The sequence below is a fragment of the Thunnus thynnus genome, chromosome 17 (assembly GCF_963924715.1).
Source record: "Thunnus thynnus chromosome 17, fThuThy2.1, whole genome shotgun sequence".
Taxonomy (NCBI): Eukaryota; Metazoa; Chordata; class Actinopteri; order Scombriformes; family Scombridae; genus Thunnus; species Thunnus thynnus.
In genome coordinates, this window is record NC_089533.1 from 21403940 (window position 1) to 21426280 (window position 22341).

The 22341-nt window shown below is 39.4% G+C and overlaps 3 protein-coding genes across 4 annotated transcripts; all 3 read left to right on the plus strand.

The window, feature by feature from the left end:
- The first annotated feature begins 340 nt into the window (after positions 1–340).
- LOC137168573 (3-mercaptopyruvate sulfurtransferase-like) lies at positions 341–5854 on the plus strand. Of its 2 annotated transcripts, none has more exons than XM_067571225.1 (2): positions 341–1143; positions 3045–3211. In XM_067571225.1, exons 1-2 carry the CDS (start codon positions 555–557, stop codon positions 3182–3184), a joined length of 729 nt encoding a protein of 242 aa, XP_067427326.1. In that variant the 5' UTR covers positions 341–554; the 3' UTR covers positions 3185–3211. The 2 variants fall into 2 exon arrangements, with proteins under 2 accessions (XP_067427326.1, XP_067427325.1); XM_067571224.1 differs by lacking the exon at positions 3045–3211 and adding an exon at positions 4890–5854 and having other exon boundaries at positions 473–1143.
- Positions 5855–6645: 791 nt separating this feature from the next.
- On the plus strand, positions 6646–10064 carry LOC137168572 (3-mercaptopyruvate sulfurtransferase-like). Its single transcript, XM_067571223.1, has 2 exons — positions 6646–7473; positions 8258–10064. The coding sequence occupies exons 1-2, from the start codon at positions 6885–6887 to the stop codon at positions 8554–8556; spliced, it is 888 nt and encodes a 295-aa protein (XP_067427324.1). The 5' UTR covers positions 6646–6884; the 3' UTR covers positions 8557–10064.
- Positions 10065–10897: 833 nt separating this feature from the next.
- Positions 10898–15812, plus strand: LOC137168574 (SUMO-conjugating enzyme UBC9-like). Its single transcript, XM_067571226.1, has 7 exons — positions 10898–11221; positions 11502–11587; positions 11713–11796; positions 12600–12672; positions 13322–13431; positions 13663–13742; positions 14257–15812. Exons 2-7 carry the CDS (start codon positions 11522–11524, stop codon positions 14318–14320), a joined length of 477 nt encoding a protein of 158 aa, XP_067427327.1. The 5' UTR covers positions 10898–11221; positions 11502–11521; the 3' UTR covers positions 14321–15812.
- Positions 15813–22341: the final 6529 nt, after the last annotated feature.

Consider the following 22341-nt stretch of genomic DNA (forward strand, 5'->3'; position numbering starts at 1 on the left):
GTTTATGCCTGAATCACTGAATCCATTTGGGTAGTGGCAGTTGGCCTACTTTAGTAAGATATAAATGAGGAGTATAATTAAGCATACATTGGAGGAAAGGTGGCAAAAGCAGAGGGAGCAAAGTGCTGTCCAATTCCTATCTAAACCATTTCCAGCCCTCGCAGTCTTTCACACTCAGGCACTTACCAAGTGACGTCAATTAAGTCCATAAGGGTTCAGGGTTTAGGGTTAAGGGGGGACATTGGGATTGGGCCATAGAAATCATTCCACAGGCTGTTACAGACAACCGAAAAAGTAGGGGAAGGTTTCATAATTTTACATTACATTACTACCCGTTCACTCATTTCAATAAGAAAACATTAATACATGTAAATTACTTCACAATTCTACATATAGAAACTTTACGCCTATTATTATTATGAATTTAGACTTAGATTCCCCATCTCCACGCCAGCTGGTGGTGATAAAGCAGCGACCCCTTGTTTGCCATCCACCAAAGAACATCAAGAGACCGAGGTTAGTTTGGGATAGTTGCAGTTCACCCTAGTGTAAACATGGGAGTGCGAACTGAGGCACTTGTCTCTGCAAAATGGCTTGTAAACATGGTCAATCGCAATGTTGTCGGTCCCCGTCTGCGGGTCCTGGACACGTCCTGGTACCTACCGATGATGAAAAGAGACAGCAAGAAGGAATTTACACAATCTCATATCCCAGGAGCGTCTTTTTTCGACATTGACGAGTGCTCTGACAGGACCTCGCAGTTCGACCATATGCTGCCTACCGAGGAGTTTTTTGCCGACTATGTTGGGAATCTGGGCATTGGAAATGACAGTCATGTGGTTGTTTACGACGCCAGTGACTTTGGGGCATTCTCGTGCACAAGGGTTTGGTGGATGTTCCGATTGTTTGGTCATCCGCAGGTGTCGGTGCTGGACGGGGGTTTTAGGAACTGGGTCAGAGAGGGTCATCCAGTCACAGGCGCGCACACCAAGCCTGAACCAGCGCACTTCACCGCAACTATGAACCGCTCCTGGGTGAAGTCATTTGGGGACATTACAGATAACATTACAACACAGCAGTTCCAGGTGGTTGATGTGAGACCCTATGCACGGTTCCATGGGAAAGAACCAGAACCAAGAGAGGGTAAGTTTAGTTTATTTAATATTATTCCAGTCCAGGCACTGCATGATGTTGTGTGTTAAAAGCACACTGACTAATGGACATTGCAGTGTTGAATATAGATGAGCCCGCATGCGACTGTATGCAAAAACAACCTCAATGCAATCCGCCCTGATAACATATTTTTTGTTGTCTCATTTAGAGAGAAGTTTATACATAAATATACTCAGTCAGTGTTAGTATTGGTCAACTGATGTTTATCTTGATTATGGCAATTTTCCTCCATCTGACAGTATAGTAGTCAGTATTTTTAGGATTGGGAACTAATGGGAGGTTTTTTTCTCACAAATTAGATCTCATTTTTGTCCTTTGGGTCAACCATTAAGAATCCTATTTGAACATTTTCTCACCAACTCAATTCTCAACTCAAATATAATTGCAATTACCAGGGCAGCTGCACCAGTAAGTTATTCATCAAATACCAATGACTTACATAAAAGCCTGACTCCATTTCAAAAGATTAAAACTTTTTGAGACAAAATATGGCAGAGACATTAAGAAGTCACACAACTTCCTCATGAATCACTGGTGCATCCAAATCACAGCAAAATTATGCCATGCACCAAGTGGAGATCTCATAAATGATGGCAGCAGTTTATGCGAAACACAAGAAAACTACTCAGTTGCAAAAAAAAGGAGCAGTGGTCCCAAACACTTAAAACACTGAATTAAAGACACTTTACAACTTATAGCAACATTAAAACAGAGTTGAATCAACAGATCTGACAGACTCACAGAGTTTTCCCTGCCTATCTAACTCAAAGGTGGGCTGACTTTGTATTACTGGTCGCTGCCTTTGTTGAAAATTCTGGCATGTGATGTTGATGGAATGAAAAAGGTGGAACTCAACTGCGAGGGAATTGCAGCACCCAGACAGTGCAAAAATGGCAGCGGGAAGCTGAGCACTTGCTGGAGGAGGAGGTGACGTCAGATGCTGAGAGAAGTGGTTTGGAGGGAATCTGGGAATTTTGTGTATTCAGTGATGGTCTCTCAAATTAAATTTTGGTTAGCTACTTTTTTCTTTTCTTTGCTATTAAATTTAGAAGTAGTGTAAGGAAAGGAGTACTTTTGTAGCCTATGGCTACTGGAGGGGGAGCTGGGGTTGAGGGAGGTGGGTGGCAAATGGTGGCTAAGGGAAGCCAGAAGAGGGGAGCATCAAGTGAAAGACCTGAGATGTCAGAAGTAGCTGGGGAAAATAAATTGAGAAAAATTAGTAATACTGAAAACTTTGTTGTGTTTTTTAAAGTCAAAGACCAGAAACAGGGAGATGAAGGATTTAGAGCACTAAATCCCTTAAGAGTTACAACTGCTTTGGAGAGTCAGATAGGTAGGAGTTTTCAGACCAAGATATTGTCAAATGGGCTGTTGAGAGTTTGCTGCAAAGATAAGGAACAATATGACAACACTAAGGAGGTGGGTGGTGGTAAAGGTGGAGAGATTTGTTTTGAGAGAGAGAGACAGGGACTCAAAGGACTGATTTATGGAGTGTACACTGGCCTGTCTGAGAAGGAAATCTTAGACAACATTAAGGGTGGCTGAGTGACTGAAGTCGCTGACCCCCTTGACATGATGATGTGGAGCATTAAATCATTTCTAGCTTTTATTACTGATGTGTTGGTGGGAGCAAAAACAACAACCAGAAGATCAGGCATCATTAAGATAGTGGTTGGAGCAGCTGAAAGGTTTCTTGGCACAAAGCAGTTTTTACCGGAAAAATTACCTGAGTACATGAAGGAGAAACAACATATGTGTAAAAACTGGACTTTGTGGTAGCTGGGTTATTTAAAGAGCCTCTGCATTGGCACACATATCCAAGGGATTTTTGAGTTGCGGATGCCTTCGATTTCTATCAAAACTGTGTTTAGCAGGGCATGAGGACTCAGGTGGACAGCCCGAGGACAGAACAGACAGCCTGGGGGCTGGAAGAGACAGGGCAGATGAATGGAGTTGCCCCGGAGGGCGACCAGAAGGCAAGACAGATGGGTGGAGCTGCTCCGGAGGTTGATGACACAGGTGGGGCCACTCTGGAGGTCGACAGAGATGCTCAGGGCAGAGACCTTGAGAGCTGAGGCTTCGGTTGTTTGCCAATGTAATGGAAACATGCAGTTGAAGTTCCTATCTTGAAACCAGGCAAAGATGCATCTGACCTCAGTTCATACTGTTCAATAGCATTAACATCAGTGCTTTGTTAAATCATGGAATGAAAGATTACTAATAGGTTAGTCTATTTTTTAGGAAGAAAGGGACTTTTTACCGATTTCCAAAATGGTTTCAGAAAACTAAGGTTAACAATAGAGTCAGTGGCAGTTTTAGATCAAGATATTAAAAAGACATTTAATAATAAAGAAATAGGTGTATTCTTGGATATTGGGAAAGCTTATGATTATTTGTGGAAGAAGGGACTAATGATTAAAATGTATTATTTAGGAGTTAGAGGTAGAATGTTCAATTAGATTAAAGATTTTCCAATGAAAAGAACAATACAAGTACAAGTGGGTGGGAAAAGTTCAAGAATCATTGAAATAGAAAATGGTACCCCGCAAGGAAGTGTAATTCAGTCCTATTTAATATATTTATAAATGATATATTTAAGAATATTGGAAGAGGGTTTGGATAGTCTTTATTTGCAGATGATGGTGTCATTTGGAGAAGAGGAAGAAATGCAGAGTTTACTTTAAAACAAGTTCAAAGGGCTTCAGTTTCTGTAGAGGAATGGGCAGACAAATGGAGCTTTAAAATCTCAGCCGTCTAAAGTCAAAATGTATTATCTTTGGTTTCAGAAGAAAGTTACCTTATCTTGGACTGTACGTGTATGGATCTTCACTAGAGAGAGTGAAAGATTTTAAATTTCTGGGTGTTTGGTTTGACGAATGAATGACTTGGGCTGTTCACATAGCAAAAATACTAGCAAAATGGGATAAAGTGGTAAATGTCATGAGAAGCCTGGCTGGATGTGACTGGGGGGCATAGAGGCAGACCATGCATTGACTAGGCAATGATAAGATCTGTGCTTGACCATGGATGTTTTGTTTATGGCTCTGCTGCAAAGCCAGTGCTTGGAAAATTAGATATTCTGCAGACCAAGGCATTGAGACTCTTTTGTGGGGCTTTTAAAATCTCCCCAATTCACCTGCTTATTAAAATGGGAGAAATGCCTTTATGTTTAAGTTGGGGCTGCAGTACTGGGAAAAACTAAGTGGCTCCAATCAAACCTTCCCAGCGAGGTGTCTCTTACAAGGGTCATGGGATTCTGATGGCAAGACCAAAAACAGACAGTTTTTCAGCAGAATAAATCAGTGGGCCAGGAAACTGAGAATGGAGCAGGAAAGCAATACATATGGGCTGGTTAACTGTACCTTTTTGGCTAATGCAAGAACATCTTTTTGTTCCATCTTAGTATAAAAATTAACTCCCTAAGGACACTTTCATCTGTCAAATCATGTTTTTTTCATTTAAGCACATGACAATCTAAAGGTGCATGCACAGACCGTATAAGCCGCGCATGTTCTCCAGTGTCTGCCACCTTTGTCTCAGAAAATCCAGGGAAAACCCTAACTTGGGTAATATTTATTGCAGGCTATCCCTTTTGGATTTTCTTATATTGTAACATATTTCTGCACACAATATCAGCTTAATCTTAACATATGCATTGACTTTGTTGTGCTACAAGTGTGTGCAGAAAGATAAACTGATTCGTCATTGTCTCACAGGTGTCCAGCCGGGTCATATCCCTGGCTCCAAATGCATGCCTTTCTACATGTTCCTAGATGATGACGGCATGATGCTTTCCACAGAGGAGCTTCAGAAGTTCTTCAAGAAGTCACAAGTGGATCTGAATAAGCCCATCTGTGGCTCCTGTGGCTCTGGTGTGACTGCCTGTCACATGGTGCTGGCTTCCCATCTGTGCGGCGCCCCTGAGGCGTCTGTGTATGATGGATCCTGGTATGAGTGGTTCACTAAGGCTCCTCCAGAGCATGTCGTCTCTTCGGTCAAAAGCAAGCTTTGAGGAGGTAGATGATCTGACAAAACTTCATTTACAAATCAGCATAAAAAAAAACACTTTGCGATTGATTAATTGTATTTTATTCCTAATCAGGGATATTTTAAACTCAGAGATATACACTTTAAATCTATGCTGTGTAAACAGAAATGTCTGTGGAAGCTTGATAGAGGATGTCAGTGTGTATTAAAGACATAGGCAGTATTTGAATGTGAAAACTGATTCAACAAATTCTCAGCATGTAAGATGGTGCTAATATTTTTAATTTTTTGTAAGCAAAGTGCCTCCTTAATTGTTGTCTCAGTACCTCTTTAGAAGCCTCTTTCCCCTATTATTTTAATAGAGATATAATTTTATGCGAACTGCTTTTATTTTGAGCAGTTCTGCAGCTCCTGAGATTATAACTGAATCTTGTATCTTTTGCACAGTCTTCTTTACTTGAACCTTTGCTTTCTGTGGGCATTTAAGGGAACGTGTTCACATGGCGCAGCCTGCTGGTGCTTTAGTGGATGTGTCCTTTTAACCATATGTGCCTTGGAAGACTTTGTAAGTCCAGTTTTTCAAATCCAGCACATTGCCTTAGTTGCTGAATAAATGTTTCCCAATGAGTTTTGATATGTGATTTAAACTTTTTAAATCTTCACAATGTTTTGTTATTAAAAGCACTGAATAGATTGTGTGCATCTCGTTTATGTATTTAACTGTAGCCTACACAATGTATGTAGTCTAATGTGTGAAGAACAATTCCCTGCTTTGTTGTTGTACATTTTGAAATATCCAAAGTTCAACAACACACTTATTTGCTTTCCATGTTGTCGTTGAAGAGTAACTTAGGCTGAATCCAAATGTCCACCCTCCGGACCTGCGGCCTGACCACTCGCGGACTTCAGTCATACGTATCGTGACGTGTTCACCGTCAAGTCTGCCAGGGCGCTGAGCCGCGAGGGGATAAAAATGCGCTCTGAGACGGGACTTAGTGTTTCCATGGAGATAAATTGAAATTCCTGACCCTGTAACTCATTTCAAAGGTCTAATGGTTCTAATATGTGCAGCTCTGCTGCTTTACTTTCAATGAATCTGGTCAGAATGCCCAGTGAGATTTTCTCTTTACATGAACTGCTAAACACTGCTAATATTATATTCACATTAAATCCTCAGCTAACGGTCTCCACATTGTAGACGGACAAAAACAACCTTTGCCCGTCTACTTTGGTGGATTATAATAAACATACCCATGTTAATTAGCCTATAGGCCCAATCTGTGTGTAGGCTACATTATATCACCACATCACAACAAAAGTGAAAAAGTCATATCAGAAGTAAATATTTACACAGCCTATTATTATTATTATTATTGTTGTTGATGTTGTTTTTTTATTATTATTATTATGGATAATAAAAAATAGTAGTATTGTTTAGGCTGTCACTTTACGGCCTATTGCTGCAGGATTATGGGTAATTTTCCGAGCGGAGTCTGGTGAAGTCTCTGCACCTCAAGCGGGATCTCTGGAAGTCTGCTGAAAGTCCGTTTGAGGTCTCTTGTGGACCTGATGAATTGCGGCTTTGGACAGCCCTCTGCACTCGCAGACTTCCCGGGCAGAGTCCGAAAGTCTATAAGTCCGGTGACGTTTGGACTCAGTCTTTAAGTTACAAGTATAAACATTACCCTCTAGCGCTCGGAGCCTGAACTTCTCATTGCCTCGTCATGGCGGCACAGACCCGTGCACTGGTGTCAGGTCAGTGGTTGGCAGATGCTATCAGAAATAACCTCGTTGGCCCCAAACTGCGCATTCTTGACAGCTCATGGTACCTACCGAAAACGAAACGGAACGCGAGAGCTGAATTTGTGCAGACGCACATACCAGGCTCCTCGTTCTTTGATATAGACGAATGTTCTGACCGGAGTTCCGCGTTAGATCACATGCTCCCAACTTCCAGCCACTTCTCCCAGTATGTAGGAGATCTGGGCATTGGGAACGATACGCACGTAGTTGTGTATGACACCAGCGATTTTGGGTCGTACAGCGCGCCCCGGGTGTGGTGGATGTTCCGGCTGTTCGGACACAATTTGGTCTCGGTGCTGGACGGTGGCATGAAGAGCTGGCTGGCTGACGGTCATCCGGTGACATCTGAGTACTCCAAGCCAGAGCACAGAGAGTTCAAGGCGGTTATAAATCAATCATGGGTGAAGAGTTATGAGGACTTGCTGGAGAACATCAACACCAAGCAGGTCCAGGTTGTGGATGCCAGGTCTGCCGGCAGGTTTAGGGGAGTTGAGCCAGAGCCCAGAGATGGTGAGCAGAAGTTTTTAAACAAACAGCATGCAGTTTTGTTTGTCTAAGATTTCCATTATGATGTTTTCTTCAGGGAAATAAGTGCACAGAATAAATAAGTTTCTGGTCACAGTATGATGTGTGTGCCATTTCAAATACATGTCTTATTTATGGTTTTGCTGTTGTTACATCAAGCACAATGTCAAGCTTGTAGTAGTTTGGCAAAACAATAATAGTTGGACAAAAAAAAATTAACTAAAGTTCTAATTACTAGGTTTCTTCCAGAGCTTTCAGCCACATCTCCTGGCCTTCATCAGCCAGCAGATGGAATTTGCACTGTTTGCATAGTTGTCATGAAAATGGTTCAGTTGTCATTTGATGGAGAAAGAAAAATGCCTGTACACTTAGTTTTGATCCTAGTTGGATCTTCGTCAAGGCAAAATGTTTAAAAAAGTGAATCCCACATCCATATATATACTCACACACACACCCTGGCAGGCTCTAGGGTGGCAGGTGTGGTTAAATAAGTTCATTTTGACCTGAAGAAGACCCAACTTGGATCAAACTTTGTCCATTTAAATTAAAATTAAAATGGTGGCTTTGGAGTAAGTGTGCAGGCGTTACTCTTTTTCCAATGGTGCACATAATTACACCCCTTCTCAGTTGTTATCTGAACCATCTCCATGACAACTAAGCAAAGCATCAGCTGATGAAGTTAACCTTGAATTAATATTTTATTCCTTTTTTTGTGTCATTATTTCTCCAAATATTCATAATGTTTTTAACTTGTCTCTCTCCCTCGCAGACACACTGCCAGGCCATTTCCCCGGTGCAATCAACATGCCTTTCACTTCTTTCATGGATGCTTCTGGAAAGGAGCTGGGAACTGAGGACCTGTCCAAACTGTTCAGAGAAGCAGGGGTGAACGTGGAGCAGCCATTCTGGGTTTCCTGTGGGTCTGGTGTCACAGCGTGTCATGTCGTTCTGGCTGCTCACCTGCTTGGGCACAATGGGGTGTGTGTTTATGATGGCTCCTGGTCTGAATGGTTTAAAAGGGCATCTCCAGAGCATATCATCTCAGAGGGAGAGGGAAAGAAGGTGTGAAACGAAAGACGAGACGCGGTGCACTAATGTTACTTTACAAGAGAAAGCACTGTGTTTGCTACCAACAAGTGGAGCAATTACATCAGTATAAAACTGGTCTCATAGCACCTTCCAACTGCAGAGCATACTTTACGCTAATACTCAGTACATGCGGCAAGCTGTGCAAAGTGAGCACAGTAGTAGGTTACAACATCTATCAGAAACTTTTAATGAAAATCTCATCTATGCAAACTATCTAACTTTTCATTACAGGAAAGAGGCATACATTTTACAAAGGTTTACAACTATCCTGAAATAAGATGATATGCTTTTTGTTTCACATCGAATGATCAGATATATTTTTGATGCATTTGAAAGATATAACATCTTCAACATGTTTAAAATAGTACAATTATGGGATTTTCTTCCAAGAAGGTTCAGCTGTACTAAGAGAAGGGATTTTTGATTCTTGGAAAAGGTGCGTTTTCTTGGTAGGAGGATGGCATGTGGATATACTGCATTCTTTACAAATGTTGAAATAAATGGATGCTTGAGTTTCTTGTTTTTTCACACTACATACAGGTAGATTGTCGTATCCTTTTTCAATATGTCTAGCTCATGTCATGAAGATTCCTGTATTCATTAACCAGAAAAGTAAATATTTAGCTTAGTTAGACGGTTGTGGAGGACAGAAGGGTAAAATACTGTAGATGGCAAAATGATTGATTGAGAACAGTTACATTATAATTCAGTAGAGTGATTTTAGTCTTCCTCATATAGCTCCAGTCCAATGCTGATTTTGTCAGTATTTTTTACTTCATAACTTTAATAACTGTTGCATTTAAAGATACATTTACAAAACCTATTGTGAACTCAGTACTTTAAAAATGTGAAGCTGATAGACCCACAAAAATCCTGCAGCTTTTGCTGAGAAGCCTCTTGCATGTAACATAAAAATTTGAGATGCTGACGCAGAGGAAATCAAAACCAGTTCAATCCGGTTTCTGTGCTTGATATTTGAGGTGTCTGGCAAGATGCCCGATTACCAAAAACAAAGTTTTTAGTTTTTTATTTTTGTTACACCATGGTGGTACTGTGTGCAACTGTACCTTTTACTGTATATAACTGATATGTGACCAGAAATGCATAATAATGTTGGAGGGGGGGGGGGGTTATAAATGGCTAAGGAGGTGTCCCATTTTGAGAGTGGCTTAGAAGATTTCACTGAGTCTGTGCACTTATTCCAACCTGCATAGTCCTCTTTTGATATAGGCAAAATTATATTTTTGTTTTTGAACTGTTAAACATAGGGTATAGTGAGTTATGTTAATCATTGTTTATGATGTCAGCTGTTACTATGTTCCACTGAGGCAAAAAGAAACATGTAGAGACCAGAACAAAAGAGCATTACGACTGGGCAAAAGAGAATGAACAAGTCATTTTGAACAATTCTTCTTGAGCTGAGGACTTTGACCACTGTATCTGCAGGGGAACATACTGCTTCAAATAAAGCAAATCTCACACTCTGACAGCATTTTCATTGGTGTCTGTTTGCTATCTGACCAACCACTCATTCTCAAATCCACCTTAATGCATATTGTGCTAGTATGATCTGTCAATTATTATGATGAAAGCACCAGATACAATTTTGTGAAGCTTTAATTAATATGTACATTCATGAACAAAACAAACTTGGCAATTGAGTAGTACTGATTGATGGAGGTGCTACTGATCTGAGATGGGCTATAGATACAACATGCAGGCAAGGTGTTTGGCAAAGGTACTGTTGCAGTACTAAGTGGATTGATGACAATGTTGTTTTTTTGTTTTTGGGTTTTTTTGCATTGTTTTGTTTCTAAAGGCCAGTAACACATAATTTTAGCTCACACCATTGCCACCATTATCACACACCATTGTAGCTCATTTTATGAAGAATTTCAAAGTATCATTTTATTAGTTATCATTTTTTAAAATGTTGATAAATTTGAAAAAAAAAAACGAGACTAAATTTTTCATGACTTAGACACTGACTGTGACTTGATTTTAAAATGTAATGTTTGTGACTTGTAGTCCCATTTAGACCTACTTAAATAGCATTTAGTAATACAGGAGTGTACATACACAATGCCTACTACCCAGATATTATAAATACCATATAGGTGATGTGATTTTTTTTAAAATTAATACACGAAGACATTAAAATAAGGTAAAAGTAGTGAAAGGTGATTCATGCAGGGACATGGCTCAGAATGAATGAATCACTGAATGGCACGAACTGCCCATCGTGAATGCCACAACAAAGATGGCCGCCCATCTCTGACGTATGTCACTCGGTTGTCCCGTAAACTGCCTGAAGGTCCTGACGAAATAAACAAATTGGGGTCCTCTTTGGCGATATGCTAGGTGTCGAAACGGTGTATCCAGTCACATTGTTTTACACAACTGTGGTAAATTGTCAAAAATAACACCAATATATTTCGCTAAGAGTGTTTGAGGAATGTTGGTAAAATAGAAGTTTCAGTCGGTGTGGTTATTTACGTCCTAACTGGCCCAGTAGGTTTGTTTTTGAACGTCGAAGGGTGTGTTTTTTTCGGTCGCCGTCAACAGCCGTAACGTTAGCGTTAGCGAAGCAAACAAGCTAGCCCGAAAATCCACATAATTCTGATATTTAACTAAACTATCAGAGGTAAGTTCAGTTCAATGGATGTTATTTAACATTTAAAATGGCGAAGGTGAGCTTTTTGTGTACTGTGGTAGATTCAATCATGTAACTACAGTGAATTGAAGGAGCTAAATTAACCTTGTCATTTCTACTCTACTCATTAACAAATAAAATCAGTTAATGACAGCGCAACTCGCAATTTGCCAACAGGTATTGAAGTTTTAGTGGCAGTAAACGAAACCATATTACAAGACTGTACAGTGTGAATTGAATAATTAATTTGTTTTGGGTTGTTTTTCCACAGGGAGGCGTTGATGAGCAGCAATGTCTGGCATCGCTCTAAGCAGACTGTCCCAGGAGCGCAAAGCCTGGAGAAAAGACCACCCATTTGTAAGTACATGCTGATCATTACCATGCAATATCCTTAATATCCTGACACTCATGAGTGCTACTGATACAAAGTTGTTTTCTGTTTAGTTGACACGGACTCAAGTTGTCTCTTGTAACCCACACAGGGTTTTGTTGCTGTGCCTACCAAGAATCCTGATGGGACCATGAATCTGATGAACTGGGAGTGTGCCATTCCTGGAAAGAAAGGAGTAAGTTACCAACTGGCGTAGAGACAGCCACATTTAGTCCAGATGCATATTAAAGTGGCCCAGCTTCTCTTTTGTGCCTTCAGGATGACCTTCAACACATGAACACATTAAAAATATTGGAATATCTTTGCAATCTTTACATTTTGGTCAGACTCACAACAGTCCTCAATCTCTTTGGAAACCTGTTGCTTTGACAACTTTATCACCCACAACCCTTTCATTCACTGCTTTCCCACCAGCATCTTCAACTACTGTAATATGGGGTATTTCTAGTATAATTCTTCATCAAGGTATTGGCCATTACACATGTTGAAAAACACACTTTACAGCTCATTCTTTAATATGTCATGCATTTGTAGTGATGACCAGACCATAACATTATGGTGATTAAGCCAGCTTCATACTTCAGATCTGACAAAGAACAGCCAAATAATATTACACTCTAATGACCGACATGAACAAGCAATTTTAATACATGAAAGGCACTTAATCTTTTGACATTGCGCTAATTAAAGGGCCTGTATCTTAAGCTCATAGTTTGAAGGACAATTGTTTCCTTGTCATTTAAGCAAAACAGGTAGGATGTCTGCTAAACAAAACATGCTTAGGTATTTATACAGAAAACGGCAAAAGACACGTCACATTTCATTTTCAGTGTGATAAATGTCCACTTTTTTGCACAGTGGCTCCACATTGAAATATGCTAATGTTTCCAACATCATTTCTGTATCTTTACTTTTGTTTTGTCTTTGTTGAATGTCCCTTTGACCTCACACTTCACTTATTATTTCTTTGTTCATCAGACCTTGTGGGAGGGAGGACTCTATAAACTCAGAATGCTGTTCAAAGATGACTACCCTTCCTCACCACCCAAATGTGAGTACCCCTACACTCTTTGTTCATAGTTTCATTTTTATTTTTCAGGAAATAGGAGTTTTGGCAACAAACTTGGTGTATCAGGTTAAGCCAGTACAACACCTTATGTAATTAATGAACCATATGCAAAAAATGACCTCAGGTATGTTTGAAATTTTACATTTTGTGATCCAAAACTTCTAAAAACAGTTTTCTAGGCCAGTGAGAATGTATAAATGTTTGGTGAGTCAATCAAGGGTGTAACATCAAAGGCTTTATTCCAAGAATTCATTACTGTGATGGCGTTTACTATCATATTCTTTATTATTCCTGTTATTAAGCTTAGCCTCTAGTAGTTACATGATGTGTTAATGACTCAAGTGTTTATTTATTCTGATCAGTTGTTGAACAAAGACAATATTTAATTAATGATGTTGGCAGATATATGAGAGGAAAATGTCACTGTTGTATCATGGAAAAATTTTCCATAATGACAGCACTTTCACAGATCCTCTTGTGTTTTAGAGATATTGAATGAAAACCTTCAGGTAATGACGGTTTTCTACAATGACTACATTGTACTTTGTAATTGAAATCTTCAATTTTAACATGTCAGTTCTGCCTCAAGCTTTGATATTCTGACTTTTTTTTTTCAATTATTTCTACTCAGGCAAGTTTGAACCACCAATATTCCACCCAAATGTCTACCCATCAGGCACTGTGTGTCTGTCGATCCTGGAGGAGGACAAAGACTGGAGGCCTGCCATCACCATCAAACAGGTTTGAACACAGTCTCACTCTCATACTCTCATCAGTAGGGGAGTTGGTTGATATACCTTTTAAGTTATTATCAGTTATGTCCATTAGCTTTGAGAGTAGGGACTTCTGATTGTACAAGCAGTAACTGAATGTAACATCTTTTGTTTTTGCTGAGGGAATGAATACACGGATAGTAGCGTTTCTAACCAACAGACTATCACACTTTTAATGCACTGTCGACTGTGTTTTCAGATCCTGTTGGGTATCCAGGAGCTGCTGAATGAGCCAAACATTCAAGACCCAGCACAAGCAGAGGCTTACACAATTTACTGGTAAGTGTGTCTGCTTTGATATTACCCATCGAAAGTCCAGTTGTGTTTTTATTTAGCAGTTTCAATTCTGAACAATTGAAACCTGTTGAGTTCAAAAATCAAGGTTTCTTTGCCCCTGCTGCATGTTTGTGGTTTCCTTTTTTTTTTTTTTTTTTTTTTTTTGCACTAAGCGAAAGCCTTGAAATCGATTTGGAATGTAGATACTTTAAGTCGCCTCTATCTTCAGCTTGACTTGAAGATATTAAGCATTCTGGTTTATTTTATAACTTACGCTCAAGTTGTAATTTTATTCAGTGGTCATGAATTGTCAGGTCAGTTTTCCTTTTCCAAGATGAGTCATGTCACAAACCTTTTAAAGACCAAAAGAAAGTCATAACACAAAACAAGAAAGATCAGTTTTCTCTTCTAGCAGTACTCTGTGCTAACTGTGTTTTACGTACTGATAGGTTATCCTAAAAATATTTTAAACTCTTTGGATGTTCATTTTTATCTCCTTTTGTTCTTTGTGTTTCAGTCAGAACAGGATGGACTATGAAAAGCGGGTAAGGGCACAGGCCAAGAAGTTTGCCCCCACATAGAGTGGAGAGCTGACCTCTATCCTGCCTGAGCAGCCTGAACTGATAGAGGTGACAAACAGGAGGCAGGCATCACCTGAAGGACCACTCCAATAAGAATCCACTTTTAAGTATTATTATACTACTAAACAGGTGACAAGTGAGCCTGTTTTCTTTGCTTTCTTTGCTTTCTTTCTTTCTTTCTTTCTTTCTGTTTAACAACAATCGTTCAATAAGATCAGCTTTTTTTTCCTGTCTTAAAGAAATATGAATGCATTTTTAATGCATAGCTGATGATCCTAGAGACTCTGCTGTCAACACGACCTTTGCTATTTGTAACTCTTGTATAATCCATATCTCCAGTTTTGTCATGAGTGCGGCAATGTTCACTCATGCCTCCATTAATACTGTAAGTCATGCTAATGTATTGACAGAACTGTAGAAATAAGGAACCACTCTCTGTGTAATGTACAAGTCAGTTGGGGCAGAGGAGGAGATTTCATATATTCTTAACTTTACAGTTTTTATCAAACCATCAAACTCCACAAGTATTGTAGATAGTGTTTCATGAATATGGGCATGAACGGGGACAAAACTCTCAGACGCACAATGGAAGTCTATTCTTCCATTGTGCTTTTAAACACCGTTCTTATCACATATCCATCGCATCTGAGTTTCCACAAAAGCGTCAAAAGAATACCGTCAACTCATCAAATTCAGGTAAAAGACAATCCTGGCACTTATATATTGGTTGTAAGCCAAAAAGTGGCAGTTACAGTATCAGTCAAAAGTTTGGACACACTTTCCCATTGAAGGGAATGGGAAGGTGTGTCCAAACATTTGACTGGTACTGTATGTAGGCAGGAACTGGTGCTCTGTCCACCTCAAAGAAGGGAAGAGTTACAGATGGGAAATGGGGCAGGTGGGTCAGGGCTTTGCTTTCTCCAGTGAGCTTAAATTATCCTTTATTGCAGTGGAGCTAAGATAACCTTAGTGTTAAGATTCTTTTTGTGAATCCAACTGAGAGTGAATCTTTTTGTCGGTTATGAACTTAATGCACATTCAGCACCAGAATGTCATCTGCTTCCCAACACGCTATGTTACGATCTAGAGGAGAAGTTGCATTGTAAAAGTAACAAAAACTGTCGCCATGTGTTCGTTTTTTGGGGCTTTATTAATTAAGTCATTTTATCCCACAATGCTTACAAAATGAATATAAACCAAAAGCTGTTAAATCTGTAAGTCCACCTGGCAAACAGAAGCTGAAGGATCCTCATTGGAATGGCCTCTCAAACCAGCAGCGACAGATGGAAGTGCACTTGAGAGTAAGCGAAGGCCTGAGATTTTTTGCCTCTAAATATATGAGTGCATGTACATAATATAAATAATGAAAAACTGTGGAAGTTATGTTTTATATTGTTTTAGCCAGTTGACATTTGTGTGTGGTATTATAACAAAGAACACAATAAATGGCATAAAAATTGTGAAATAAAGTTGAATAAAAGAATGAAGAGAATGTTTGTGAATTCCTTTTCAACATGGCTCGGGTTTTTATTGAGTGCAAGGTTGGTGAAGTGAAATTTCATTGATCGAGAAAAGAGGAAAATAACAATCAAGGTTATTAAAAATCACATAAGAGGAGATACTGTGAGATTTCCTGCATGCAATATGCAATGTTGTATTTGAATATTGTCTATATTCATCTATACTATAATCACAGATTATTCTTTTTTTTTTAAATTCAAAACAGATTTTTAGTTAATGTGTGACCATTTCCAAGTTGTGTAATCGACTTCACGGCCAGTATCTGTCCTGTGATGGAGAATGTGTGTGTGTGTGTGCAAACCCTTGGTATCTCAGTTTTTAATGGTAAGGTTGAAAAACAGGCCGTTTTTCTTTAGCAGCTAAAAAGTCTGCATTTACAGACACCTACCTCTGACATTTCAGCATATACATCATCAAACTTATTCAAAATGTGTCCTAATATCTAGGATCCCCATTGACAATAAAGCTATAAAGGTTTTGCACTGAATAGTGTTCGTGCAAAGATGCATGTATGCACTTTGCATGTTTTTGCACACCATGTCTTTTTTTTTTTTTTTTTATGTCCAAAAGTGAGACCTGAGATAATGCTCTCGGATGTATTGCATGACTTTCTTAAGAAATTTAACACCTTTTGTTTTGCCTCACCTCTGCTGTGGTTTATGACTATGACCTCAAATGACCAAACAGACACGAAACAGTCACAGGTGAGAAGCCAATAATGTTTTTTTTCTCTTTTTTTGCTGCTGTATATATGTTGTTAGGTACTGGTGTTTTTTAGCTGATTTCATCTGAACCACACTGGGTTGTGTTGAACCTCTGTGTCAAAGGTGAGGGCAGTAGAAAGCCCTCAGGCATCACAGCTTGGGCTACTGTCTCCGCACCAACATATTTCCAGGTCTGTACATCAATATCCAATCTATACTCCCAACTTCCTCGTTCTGTAGCATACTCGTAGATAAAACGCCTTTAAGTCCTGTGGAAAAAAGTTTGTTTTTTGGAGACCTTCTGTATCAAAAGCAATGTACAAAATACCACAACCCCCTTCAAAGTAAATACTGCACAGATTGGATAGTACTGCTTGCTGGCAGGGTACCGGTTCTGTGATACTGACAAATAATCGTTGATCAATACACTTGTCAATATGTTGATAGGCAAACATAATGTTAACATTATTTTAGAGGCAGTGACCACATGGATAAGATGGAATGGTAAGTCAAGGGAATCCTGAGTAGCTGATACACAATCTGTTTTATCCTGCTGAATAATTTAACCGTTTAATCGTTGCCTTGTGCACTGCTACACACGTGGCGTAGTGTGACATGCACACTAACCTATTCTAACTGTGTTTGCTCGTATGTCATGTGTGAAAAATTGTGTCAGGCAGTTAACACCAAGTTATGTAACATTTGAAAGAAAAACTAACAAATGAAAAGCTGTCAAAAGTAATACTCAATTCGAGTGAATTAATTTTTATTTTTGTGTCACGCCCATCCCCCCCCCCCTTTCTGTCAAACATATATATTTCTGGCATCTTTGTAGTGTACAATCATGTCTTTTGCAGTTTTGAGCTCTTGTTTTTCTGCTAGTCCATATCAAACCATGAAGCCATCAGTACATTTTGCTCTAGGATCCTAATATCATTAACTTCAGGCCTCACTTTTCTCATATTCCACTATTTGGAATTTTAAACTTTTACACTCTCTGCTCTCTATTCCACTTTTAATTTGACCCACTGGACCCATCATCTTTAGGTGCTCCGTTACCATGGAAATCCCTCGCCAAGGACTCGTACATCAGCCACCCTCTGCCTGCCTGGCCTCCAAACCCCCATCTCTGGCATAGTCACAAGACAGATGAAATGGGTAGGTCTTTCATTGCTCTGCTCTGTTTCTTCTGATTTGTTTTTATTTTTTATATTTTTCACTGTTTATATTGTATGTTCTGGCTCATCTGCAGTCCGGTGGACAGAGAAAAACATTGTAAACTAGAAGCTCAACAAGATACTAACGGAAATGGAAAAAAAGGGTACCGCAAAATGAAGTCCTGCTTCCTACCTTGAGACCACAACACACACAGCGCACTTGTGATTCACACTTTGGAAATGCAAATACAACGTGTGATTTGCAACCGTACATGTTGTAAGCTCGCTGCTTAACAATAGACAAACAAGAGGAAGATTATGTTGAAGATGAAATACCACTAAAAAGATTATTGGTTAGACAAAAGATATTTGCGATATCCCTTTGGTTGAGGCTTAACCAAACTGTAATCATCTGGGTGCTACAGAGAGTGACTTGTATGTGTAAATTTATCTTATACAATTATAATAAAAGTAAATCTGAAAATTAATTGTAAACTATTCATCATTACATTCAGTTGTCTCAGAGATTCCTCCTCTTCTTCTACTTCAAGATGAATTAAGTGCATTCTAAAATGTACATAAACACACAGAAGTCCCCACTCTAACAATAATAAAAGGACTTAAACCGCTGAAAGCCATAGCAGTAGCTGAAGGGTTTATTGGTCTCTTTGTGTGATATGTATAGGTAGCAATACAGAGGTGGTTTGAGTAGAAACCACTGAAACTTGTTTTTTGTCACAACCTGCTGTCTCTCTTTTCAAGTCACACCTATTAAAATATGTACCTGTAGTAGATATCCGCTCTTTACTACACAGAGAAAGGATGTTGAAGAGACTGTATGAAGTCACTAAATTCATTCGTCTGACTCGACAATGCAAAAGCTAACGTTAGGTCTAGTCAGTGCAAAGCAGTTCTCACATCATATCAAATGAACTATAAAGAGATACTGAAAAATATTCATCACTTCACCATTCTGAACTACACTGCATATTCTTAATATGCCTGTTAAACTGTAATTCCCTCTTGCAGTGTGACTGAAAATCGAATTCAGTGTATGATTAAATACTTGCAAAATGGACACATCTACTGCAACTGCATTTTGTGTTTTTTGCTAATTACCATTTGTTATCACACTAGCATACTTAGCCCAACTAAGATGTGACCATGCTGAACATCATCGTGTTAGCATTGTCATTGTGAGCATGTTAGGATGCTGATGTTAGCATTTAGCTCAAAGCATTGCTGTGTTCCCTCACAGACATGCTGCTAGCTTGGCTGTAGACACTTGGTCTGCTTAGTTTCACACGTAAGACCATTAGGCCTAGTGTTAACTGTTGTGACCGTGCTCTGCAGTTTCTCAATAATATGTAGCAGATTAATACACACCCTTTTACGTCACAGTATATTGAGTCAACTCTGGCTCCTGCTTACAGGAATTGTACATATTTTAGGGTTTGGCTTCTAAATTAGATGAGTCAATAAACTGTTAAATTGAGAGTGTCAGTAACTTGACTTAACTTTCTTTAAGCAGGGTGTTTTTTCTCTTGAAATTAGCGCTATATTCATTGTGTAAAATTCAAGTTCTGTCATGTTTTTATAGAGTTATAGGTCTTGCTATATGAGTGTGCCCTACCTTGTTATTTTTCTCACCTCCTCCCCTCTGAGCGCCACCCCCCTCCCCCCCCCACACTTCTTTGTGGTCTGCTGATGGAGACTGTTTTCTTGTTGCCTTGTGAGCAAAAACATCACCGTGGTCGTCTTAGCAGCCTCCCGCCTCAGGCACGGTGGACTTTGACCTTTTGGCAAGTGCTGTATCACATAATACACTCCTCGTCCTCTGCTTGCTTCTACCCTCCCCTGCCCTTGTCTCTCTTGTTACCACTGCTCGCTGATGCTGACATCTAAGTAACTACAGGAACAAGTGGGAGCGCATCAGGTCACCCTCTGGCCTACTGCAGGCCTTAACCTACTCAAGCATCAAGGCAGCTGCTGACTGCTTTGTTCAAATGTGTTATGTTGCAACAGTTGTTGCTATATGCGTGAATGCTTTGGGGTTTGTAGGCTGATGTGCAGCATGGAAGAGTGTTACACAATGGCCTTTCATTGAACTTTGAAGACTGAGATGAACACTACTACTGTAGATACTAGAACATTCTCTAAACCTGCATTGATTTATTTTGATCTATTTTGTTTGATTTGCCATATAAGTTGCACTCACATTTTGGCATTTGACTACAAAGATTTGAATGTAATTGGGTGAAAATACACACTTAGAAGTGTTTCTTTCTTTTGCTACTCCTTTCTCCATCTTGTAACAACCCCATTACCACCTTACTCAGCCGAGCTGTCACAATCTACATCACAACTTTATTTTTCATATTCAATTCAAAAGAGTCTTACTACATATATTGTCGCATCACAGAGGCCCTGGCATGACGACCAAAGTGTGTTATTAAAGATTAGGGACTGTATGAAAATTATTTGTGTGAGGAGGGGGGCTGAACCTTATATTTGACTTATAAAAAAGAACCTCCCAAGAGTCATTAATATTTGGTTTGGATAGTCCTCCTGACTTGGAGAAAATTGCAATACCCTCCACCCCAATTTCTCAACCTTGATTTCAAGCTTTTATATTAATAGAACAATATTTTTTACAGAGCCCAAGTTGCACATTAGAAGTGAATTTAGCAATTGCTAAAAAAATATGATAAACATAAGAAATGGTGCACTCTGTAATTTTATTTTTGAACCAAGAGCTACTAAATGAACAGTTATTATCACTGTCACTGAACAAGCTAACAGGGCACAGGCAGCAGCTCGTTTCAACTATTAATAGAACTGGTTGGGCTGTGCTGAACATGCAATCTTTAACATATGATATGTTTAACTTTACTATAGTTATAATGAAGAATAAAGTGAAGACTACTGTTGGCTAGTGATAAAATGCTACATTCTTTAGTGCAATAATGTTCAGTCCCTACTAACTACTGACTAAGATCCACATCTACTGTTTCTTAAAACTGACACATTGGTCCAGTGGCCCTCTGGTTAACACATGAGCCACACCTGACCACAATGTTTGCAGTTCAATTTCCTGCAGTGGACGTGTGTTGCATGTCGTTCCCCGCCTCTCTTTCTCTCTCCCCTCATTTTCTGTCATCTCTCTACTATTGCTATAATAAAAGTTTAAAATGCTCCCAAAAATATAAATACAGAATTTAAACAAAGAAAAAATATTGAGCCCTGATAAAGAGACATGATTGTTGCATACGGCAATATGTTCTTATGCCTCCATACCAGGGACAGCTGTGGCTAGAGGCATTATGTTTTCTGGTTGTCCGTCCCATTCTTGTGAAAGTGATATCTGAAGATTGCCATGAGGCAATTTCTTCAAATTTAGCACAAACGTCCACTTGGACTTAAGGATGAACTGATTAGATTTTGATGGGCACAAGTCAAGGTCACTTTGACCTCACAAAACACTTTTTTGGCCATAACTCAAGAATTGATATCCCAATTATGAAAATGTTTCACACAAATGTTTAATAGGATAAAATCAAGTGAAGACATTTTATATGATGTTTTAGAGGTTGTAGCTTCTTTGCATTTTGCTTTCTCAAAGTACTTGTATGAGTCCACCCTCTTTACTACCTCTCCCTGGATAACAGCCTCCTGTTCTTCTAGTCCACCACAAGTGTAGTGTCTTTAAGTGAAGACAGCATGTTTCTCACTGGAAATGCCAATATAGTGATAACTTCTATTTCACCAAATTCCTTCAAAGTCTTCACTACAAAAATTATGAGTCTGGACAGACATGGATGTAAGTTTTTTTTAATAGTAAATCTTGCAAGAAAATTATGAAATTAAATATAAATGTTAGGCAAAAATCAGACTACCCTCCTTTACACAAAAAGAAAAAAATGCATAACCCTACTCATTTTTTGACCCCACCTACCCTATAATAATATACATTCATACAGCCCCTTATGTATGAGAAACTTTAAAACTGTAAAACCATTTTGAGACACAGTGAGGTTGCAGATGGCGATGGACGAACAAACTGAATAATCAGAGGAAATCTCTTGAGGCCTGTGGCTATAGAAATAAGATGGCTGGTGACCTTTGAGTGAAGAGCAGGCTGCTGCTTTAACTTTTAACCGTCTTTCCTCTTCCTCTCTATAGAGGCACTTGGGTAGAATATATGTGTGGTTGCGGCTGTAACAGCAGCGGTTTCGACTCTGTACAACTTGTGCGTGCGTGTGTGTGTGTGTGTGAGTGTGTTTGCATCTTAAATAACCCCATGGTTCTAAATCTGGTAGGTTTAGCCTCTTTACTTCTCTGAATCTCCTGTTTTAAGATGAGTTTCATTGACATAAACCACTTCATAGGACAACTTGAAAGTTTCTCTTTATACAACCCACTTAACGTCATGATTGAAACAGGATGTGGTGTGCTTTGTATTTCTCGTCGTATTCTGTGCAATTAGTATCTTAAGAGCCATGATGGGGTCCAGGTAGCTGCTGGTGGTGAGCAAGAGGAGGTGCTCTGCTCTACAACAGCGCGGTACCCCCCCTCCCTCCCCCCTTTCACTCCGCTCCCCACCCCGGCCCGTCCTCTCTCACTATCACTCACATCTTCA

Excerpts from the sequence above, each read along its gene's own strand:
- LOC137168573 (XM_067571224.1), top strand. The coding sequence starts at position 555 with ATGGGAGTGCGAACTGAGGCACTTGTCTCTGCAAAATGGCTTGTAAAC. Across the intron at positions 1,144-4,889 it reads AGAACCAGAACCAAGAGAGG|GTGTCCAGCCGGGTCATATC; the intron begins GTAAGTTTAGTT and ends ATTGTCTCACAG.
- LOC137168572 (XM_067571223.1), top strand. The coding sequence starts at position 6,885 with ATGGCGGCACAGACCCGTGCACTGGTGTCAGGTCAGTGGTTGGCAGAT. Across the intron at positions 7,474-8,257 it reads TGAGCCAGAGCCCAGAGATG|ACACACTGCCAGGCCATTTC; the intron begins GTGAGCAGAAGT and ends TCTCCCTCGCAG.
- LOC137168574 (XM_067571226.1), top strand. The coding sequence starts at position 11,522 with ATGTCTGGCATCGCTCTAAGCAGACTGTCCCAGGAGCGCAAAGCCTGG. Across the intron at positions 11,797-12,599 it reads CCATTCCTGGAAAGAAAGGA|ACCTTGTGGGAGGGAGGACT; the intron begins GTAAGTTACCAA and ends TTTGTTCATCAG. Across the intron at positions 13,743-14,256 it reads GAGGCTTACACAATTTACTG|TCAGAACAGGATGGACTATG; the intron begins GTAAGTGTGTCT and ends TTTGTGTTTCAG.